This window comes from Sinohyriopsis cumingii, chromosome 7, assembly GCF_028554795.1.
Source record: "Sinohyriopsis cumingii isolate HCF-2022 chromosome 7, ASM2855479v2, whole genome shotgun sequence".
Taxonomy (NCBI): domain Eukaryota; kingdom Metazoa; phylum Mollusca; class Bivalvia; order Unionida; family Unionidae; genus Sinohyriopsis; species Sinohyriopsis cumingii.
This window is the reverse complement of record NC_142967.1, coordinates 129,865,144-129,874,077: the sequence shown is the minus strand read 5'-3', so window position 1 is coordinate 129,874,077 and position 8,934 is coordinate 129,865,144. Positions and strand designations below refer to the sequence as shown.

Genomic DNA, 8,934 nt, shown 5'->3' with positions numbered 1-8,934 from the left:
ACATTCCTGACTGTCCTAGTTTTATTATTGAGGGTATTGGCTCGGTAGCCTCTATAACTGCTTTGTTTGTTCCTTGTCCCTTGTGATTTTTAAGACGATATACTTTGGTGGTCTGTGTTCCATTTGCTGTGAGTTTATGAAGTAGGAGTTCATTGCTTATGTCATTGTTGTATCCGTTTAGTGCTATTACTTTTTTAAAGATAGTGGTTTTAGTGGGTTCAGCCAGATTAGTTGTGGTTTCACTGTGTTTGGAGTTCGAAGTGACTCGTGGTTTCCTGTGAGTGCTATGGTGTCTCTCTACTTTGATCTTTATTGGGCCTATAGTTTCAATTTGGATGAATTTTTCCACCTGTTGAATTGTGCTGCATTGGACAATGAGGTAGTTTCGCCTTGGTCTTATCAGTTTGAATTGTCCAGTGTGAATTTTGGCCAGTGTTGTCATAATACTATTGGTACTTAGACTAGTAATTCTGTTGCACCTGTGCTTATGTATATGGTGTGTTCGATGGAATGATAAATGTACATTTTGTTTTGGGGGTTATGTTGTTGTTTTATTTCCTGTTTTGAGTTAACCTTACCTGTGGGTTTTTTGGGTTGTTTGGGGGGTTTTAGCGGGCCCTTGCCATTACCTAGGTATGTGTTTTGGTTTGTTTGGGGTCTTTGGGTTGCCATATTAGTGATGCTGCTGGGTCGTTTTGTAGTGTCTAATTCATTGGATTTGTTCCCATACGTTGGTGGTTCCCATGCTGTTATTATCCCAGATGGTCCAGGAGTTTGGCTTGAGTGTCTAGTTTCTTTCCTAATGTTTTGATATATTGTTGTTTGCTTGATTTCCTGTTGTTGGTTTGTTTGCATGCTTCTAGAATTGGTTATTTCATTTTTGGTGAATTTTGGGGTGCTGGTTATGGTTATGTGGTCTAACTGTGGGGAGTTTAAGGTATATAGGTTACTGTCAAATTCATTTGTTAGGTTTGGAATAGTGGTGTCTATATCTTCATTTGTGTTTGGTTTTTCCGCTTCCTTGAAGAGGATTGGCGATAGTATTGGCATTGTATTTATATTGTTCCCTGCAGTGTAGTTTTGTATTTCTAGTAGTTTCTGTTGGTGGGGTGGGGGTGTGTTAATTATATCTGCTGGTTTGTGGTTTGTTTGGTCTGTGTTTGAGACCAGAATTTGGGGTCCCAGTGCGATGTTGGTTGAATTCGAGTTTGCTGTGGTTGGTACTACTTGCGTTAATCTTGCTTGTTTTACATGCTTTATTGGTGCTGTTTGGAGTTGTGATACATCCAATATTTTTACTGATTTATTGATAGGGTTGTTTGGTGGTTTGTGTGTTTGCGTATTTGGATTGAATAGAGCCATTTGAATGATGACTTATCTTTTGTTTTTGTCCTAACCCAGTCTGCTCCTCCGCTAGAAGTCTCCTTTGTTTTCTGTTACGTGTTCCTATCGTTCCTTTGTTTGATAGTTGCTTTGTTCTGTTCAATTCCTTTGTTCACGGCTTGGCGGTTTGCTATCGTTTCCTCTTCTTGGTATTATTTCTTTGCTCTTGTTTTCCTGTTCCTTTATTCTATTTTAATTGGTGATGGTGGTGGCCGCACTCAGTAGAACTTTTAAAATTATACACCAAGCCGGTTTTACACAGTAAACAAATCAAGCAAACTGAGAGATAGTTTTCAAACTTGACGTTATGGGAATGACCCATCATTGCTTGAAATGGAGCTGACTTACGGTGAATATTGACCTCTGACACGTCAGATACGGTACAAGGATATAGTGATTCCCTAGATTCGTCGGCGGTTTCCGCTTCCATACTGAAACTGTCTTCTTCATACTCATCGGTTTGTAAAATGTTAGTTAAATCATGTAAACTTGCACTGCATTTCTGCGAATCAGGAGTTAATAAATTATCAACCTCGCTGTTCTCATATTCTTCATATCTATGGTCCATATCATCCTTATTATGTGTCAAAGGTTTTTTGACTTACATTTCAAATTGACTACAGGGACAAAGTGGTTTACTGCATACCAAGATCCTTGCTTTGGGAGTTGCCCTTGAGCATACCAGAGAATACTGATTGTTGAATGTCCTGCTGGTACGTCTGCAGACGGTTCGAAAGTCGTGTTCAGAGAAGTGTGTGCCAAGTCGTTCACGCCATTGACTGAAGGGTACAAAATCCGCACCGGACCCTGGATAATATAACATAGTGCCAAAATTGTCCATGCAGACGAGAAACCGCCAATTGTAGCACAGTCAATACAGGTAGCTTCAAAAGATGGTGATAAACATTGTATGCGCTTCCTTTGGGGATGATTCATGTACGATGTTGAAGCTCGTACCATGCGGAGACAGGTATGATACCGTAACTGTACTGATTTGCTTTCGTCTCCATACAGGAGAAGGGACACTGCATTGAATAGGCAGTCGCCGTTACCAGTTGTGATTACTGGGTCACCACTGACTTCATCAAAATATTTAATCATCACTTCCTTCGCAATGGCATCCACTCTGACGGGAGGGAAAACAACATCCTTGTCACATACTGGTTTAAACTCGATTTTAAAAAGGGTCTCACGTTGGACTGCTGTTGTTAACTTCGCCATGACCTTCATATCGACTGCCTGTAATCAAGAGATTTATTTGTCAGAGAGCGTGCACAAGTGATACAATTACATTACCTTTTTTTTTTGGGGTGGGGGCACCAGACAAATGCCCACCCCCACCCCCTCCAATTTTTATATACTAAGGATTTATATCCGGATAAGGGTCCACATTTTTATTTATTTTGTGAATGTTTCCCCTTATACGGCATATGTCATTCTCCTTTATTTTAATAAAAAGTACTACAAAATTCTCGAAATATTTTTGTTTTTTTGTTGTTGTTTTTTTTTTTGGATATATTAGTTATGGTTTAGTAGACATCTACTCTATTTGTGTGTATTGTTTTTGTTTTGTATGTCCATTTTCCTCCGTGTGGGTTTTTCTGCTACTCTTCCGCAGGTCTGGCCACTTCGCGTAGCGCCATGTGATTTAGCCCTGCGTCGTCTATGCTGCTTACTTCACCCACACGGTGGTTCCCTGTGTTCCCTTCCTCTGTATTAATTTTGTTTGAAAATAATAAGTAGAAAAAAAGAATAAAGGAGGGGGAAAAAATGAAATATATGTTTTATATACATATATATTCATACCTGTACATACATACACACATATATACCTATATATATATACGTACATATATATACATATATATATACATACATACATATACACATACAATAATATGCAGTATACATATTAAATTAATTGAAATTTAGAATTAAATTTTGAGTAAGTTATTTAAATCAAATTTAAGTTTATTTCAAGTTTTAAGTTTTAGATTTTTCAAGTTTATTTTGGATGTTTGAAAATTGTTATATACGATCATTTGTTTATTCTTATAACTTGGCCACATTGCATCATTGTATCTATAATAAAATTTACGATTTTTAAAATTACTTTATTATCACAGTCAGTGTCTAGATATAAAATATTGTTTTTGTTATATTTATGTTTTTTATAAATATCCATAATTAAACTAATCCTACTCATTTTTGTTATTTCACATTGGGCTATCGTATTTAGTTTTGAAAAAATTTATTTTTTGCATAATGGGCATTTAGGTAATTGTATGATCATACGACGTTTTCTTGCTTCTTCGCCTGTACATTACTTATAGCCGTTGAAGATACATAGATTTGATCAATCCGTGGTGTTGAACGGTCGAGTGTGACTTAATCCGATTACAATTACGTAACAGATTTGAATGTGATGACAATTGACTTAATTAATTGCTGCTACAAATCTTGTTTATTTGTCAAAGGAATTTACTATATGCATATCATCGCACGCGTCTTTAACATCGACTATTTTTCTACTGTTTGACATTTGGCTGGCATAACATTACTAGACTTTATTAACCAATAATATATTACAATTAATAATAATAAGATTCCAAATTGAGGTTGACAATAACTTAATACAACGGTGAGTGGAAATAGACATTGACACGTGGACCATATCAAACTCTAATAATTGAATCATTTTAAAGCAGTTTTCACACAAAAAGTGCAATACACTATATACACATGAATGCATTCTTGTCCCATCAGATGTGAAGGCTGTAACTTACATCATGTTATGAAATTCACCTGGTGCGATATGGTGCGATAGATGTGCAATGCTGATAGTGGCTCTGCTTCTTTATATCTACTTGCAATGTCAACGACAGTCAACGCGTATTTGTATGTTAATTGACGTCTCCCAATTTTTATAATATCGTGTGGTAAAACTAAAATATCCGCCTGATGAACTTCATTAGGAATGCTGACATCAGAACGTGCATGCTGAATTCGTTTAGGTGGTGGCAAATAAATTTGCCATATTGCCTGTCGTGCTAACCATTTTTCAGCATTGAAACGTGTGACATTTGCTGCATCAGCAAGTTTACTCATTGCTACTCTACCGCTCCAATATTCCCTTGGGCTATAATAACTTGATTCCATTATTTTAATAATTGGTTAATTAATTACCAGCCCCTAATGCTAGTTTATCTTTCATCGCGGATCTTACCAACCAGTTGGCGAGTGATTCTCTGATATTTTTTATTATTTTTTTATGGAATTTAAGGAATGAATCAACTTCACATCTCCAATATGTCTATCTTGTAGGTTTTCACTTTTATAAGCATCATCATGAACGTGACATGCTCGATCAATATCATTTCTAGGATACTCTCTAGGTCATGGCTGATCTTGGTTATCAAGTCGGGTACCAGAACCACAATAATTATACACAGGAAGATTTTTTTTTCTCCTGGGTATTTAGCCCATGGTGTTCCTGAAAATTTTGACATTAATGTAGCAATATCACCACCCTCTTTACGTTGAATTCTGGGTAAAAACGAAATGTTTTATCTGTTACATATTGCACATTTTCCACCATATGCTATTTTTCTTCTTTTTTGTTGTTGTTGTAACTGTGACTAAATCAGTGGCTGAAGTTTTAAATCTACATCGTAAACAATATAGGTTCATGTATATTTATAATATGGATGTAACTGATTTCTCAGCGACACGAAAGCAAGAGCCAGTAAAACATATTTCAGCATTACCAAATTCTTTCAGAATGATTATAATAGGTCCATCTGGGTCTGGTAAAACGCAATTACTGCTTAATCTTATAATGAGATGGTTAAAGTGAGACAAGTTGGCTTTAGCTGCACCATCAGTAGATGATCATAGATGTTATGATGTACTTAAAGATTTTAATGAAAATACAAAATTGTTAAATGAAGATGGTGACGACATTATTAATTTTATAACCGATATTGATGAAGCGCCGAGTGTTGGTGAATTAGATGGATTTATTAATAATCTCGTAATATACGATGATGTGATGTTGGACAAACAATCAAATCCAGCTCTGATATTTTCTCGAGGTAGGCATAAAAGTACAGATATTATTTATGTCACACAGAGATATACACAAACACCAAAAGTGATCAGAGATAACTGTAACATTTTAGTTGTATTTAACGGAGTTGATACACGTACTCCGAGAAATATTCTTCAAACATGGTGCAGTGGAGGTATGGACACAATTAGATTTAGAAACTTCTTTTCAAAGCACAAAATACCCCACACGGATTTATAACAATAAATTTCCACGATCCTAGAACAAGATATCGTGTAAGTAGTGAATGGGGACGATATAGCCTCAAAGGGGAAAATACATTACAAAACACCCTGGGACGATATGGCGTCAATGGAATTTAACATTGGAATACAGGCCCGGCACTCTGGGGACAAGGGGAATTTAACATGGGAAATTTTAACATGGATGGGACTGTATAGCGTCAAGGGTAAATGAACATGGATGGGACTGTATAGCGTCATGGGTAAATGAACATGGATGCGACTGCATAGCGTCAAGGAAAAATGAACATCTGAGATGGAGATAACACAGACAATAGACAAACACTGATACTACACATTAAAAAACAAAATTTGGGGAGGCAAGAAAGTCAATTCTTTTCGAGGCTTATGAGTGACCCTTACATTCACTTCACTTATTATATACTATCCACACACGGAAAGGTGCCATAACTAACCCCATTATGCTATCCACACGCCGAGAAGTAAATCCAAACTCAAAATATACTATCCACACACGGGGAGAAGCCATAACAAACCCCATAATATACTATTCACACACGCAGAGATGCCAAATCAAACCCAAAATCTACTATTCACACACGGGAAGCAGCAAAAACATAACCACAATCTGCCATTCACACAGAAGGGAAGGTTAAATAACCACACACTCTACTATCCACACACGGGAAGCAGCAGCAAAAAGAAACAAAAGAAAAACACAAGCTGAAACAAAGAACTGAATGGTATACTAATTGTGTCACCAAATCAAAGACTGTTAACATAGTATTATTTTCATTTTCAAACATTAATATATTATAAATTGCTTTGCAGGTAAACCTGCTGACCTGTATGACAAGACGAATGTTGACTGGGTACCGACCTTGAAGCTTGGTCATGTCAAAGTATTGCCATCTCCATCAGCTGCCACTGACAGATACAATAGAGTATTGGGTCGCGTCAAGAAACGTAAGAGACATGATGCTGCTGAAACCCTTGTGTCACTCCAAGATATACTGGTTGATGACCAAACATGTTTGACAGAAGAATCTGTGGATTTCAACACAAGGGAGATCCAAACTGATTTAATGGGTCATAATATGGAGGCAATGCAACAAGAGTTGAGAAGACTGACTATGGAAAACATGGAGCTGAAGTCGGAAATAGCTAGCCGTAAGATGACCGCAGAGAGTTTGGAGGGCGATGATGACAAAGTCAACTATCTGACTGGTTTGCCCACGCACCACATCTTAATGCAAGTCTTTTCGCTCATTTCATCATACTTGATAGAGACTCATTTATCATCTTTAACAAAGTTTCAACAACTGATGCTAACATTAATGAAACTACGACTCAATGTGCAAAATGAATTTCTTGGGATAATATTCCAGTGCGCACAGCCAACAGTGTCGAGAACAATTTTGAATACACTCCATGTGTTGACTCGTTTACAGCCTCTTATCAGATGGACTGAGAGAGAGGAGATCAAGAAGACTATGCCCATGGAATTCAGATGTTACCTGAATGGTAAAGTCGTAGTAATAATCGACTGTTTTGAAGTCTTTATTGAAACTCCTTCAAATGCAGAAGCTAAAGCTACGACTTGGTCTTCGTACAAACATCATAATACAGTTAAATTTTTAATTGGTATAACTCCACAAGGTACCATCTCTTTCCTTTCCCAAGCATGGTGCGGCAGAGTGAGCGACAAGTTTGTCACAGAAAACAGCGGTTTTCTAAATAAACTGCTACCTGGAGATGTTGTTATGGCAGATCGAGGTTTTGATGTAAAAGACAGCATAGGAGTTATGATGGCCTCTGTCAAGATGCCAGCTTTTACTAAAGGAAAAAAGCAAATGCCAGCTTTAGAGCTCGAGGAGTCAAGAAAATTAGCTCACCTTCGCATTCATGTGGAACGAGTAATAGGACTCATGCGACAGAAGTATACCCTTTTGTCTGGAACTGTGCCTATTGATCATTTGCGAACCACTGATGACAAAGGGTTGACAACTATTGATAAAGCTGCCCTAGTGTGTGCTGCATTAACAAACTTGTCACCAAATATAGTAGCATTTGACTAAAAGTGATCATGCTATTGTCTAGGAATGTGGGATGTTGTTGTATATGTAATTAGGAAGGGATGTTTATTAATCTATAATACATGAGAAAGATCTATTGATATTTACTGTTTTCCTTGAAATAGTGCAGTGAGAGAGAGAGAAAGTGAATGCATTATAAATATATCAATTACTCATATTAACACTAATCATAATACAGTACTGACAGAGATGAAAACACAAGACTTGTTTGCATTATGGCTCTTGAATACATAAAAAACATTGTCAAACACACAAGCATGTACCATTATAAATATATCAATCACTCATATTAACACTAATCATAATACAGTACTGACAGAGATGAAAACACAAGACTTGTTTGCATTATGGCTCTTGAATACATAAAAAACATTGTCAAACACACAAACATGTACCATTATAAATATATCAATCACTCATATTAACACTAATCATAATACAGTACTGACAGATCAAAACACAAGACTTGTTTGCATTATGGCTCTTGAATACATAAAAAACATTGTCAAACACACAAGCATGTACCATTATAAATATATCAATCACTCATATTAACACTAATCATAATATAGTACTGACAGATGAAAACACAAGAGTTGTTTGCATTATGGCTCTTGAATACATAAAAAACATTGTCAAACACACAAGCATGTACCATTATAAAAATCTCTCTCTCTCTCTCTCTCTCTCTCTCTCTCTCTCTCATAAATGCAATAATCATAGTTTTTGTAATTATTATAAAAATGAAGCACACAAGACTTGTTTGCTTTTAGGCTCTTGCGTAGATACTACACTTTCGAGTCACTTGACTTTGCTAACCCTACTCTTGCTACATGATTTTATGCATTCAGGGCAATACCATTTTCCTTTTGGCTTTGATGCAATGCCTACACAGTCAAAATGAAACCACTGAAATTGGCAATTTCGATCATCACAGGCAACCATCTGTCCATATTCCTGATCCTGGCAGAAGCACCATACAGGCTCTGATGGCTGGTGTGATGCATTGCTTGGTTCTGGTGTTGTCGCTTTACTATTCTGTAGTGGCAAACATGTAGGCTCTGATGGCTGGTGTATTGCACTGCTTGGTCCAGGTGTTACCCCATTATTATTTTGAAGCGGTAAGCGTGTATAACATCTGGCC

At 36.8% G+C, this 8,934-nt stretch overlaps 1 protein-coding gene across 1 annotated transcript; it reads left to right on the top strand.

The window, feature by feature from the left end:
* Nucleotides 1-5,932: 5,932 nt before the first annotated feature.
* On the top strand, nucleotides 5,933-7,772 carry LOC149796120 (uncharacterized). Its single transcript, XM_089963924.1, has 2 exons — nucleotides 5,933-5,936; nucleotides 6,526-7,772. The coding sequence occupies exons 1-2, from the start codon at nucleotides 5,933-5,935 to the stop codon at nucleotides 7,770-7,772; spliced, it is 1,251 nt and encodes a 416-aa protein (XP_089820050.1).
* Nucleotides 7,773-8,934: the final 1,162 nt, after the last annotated feature.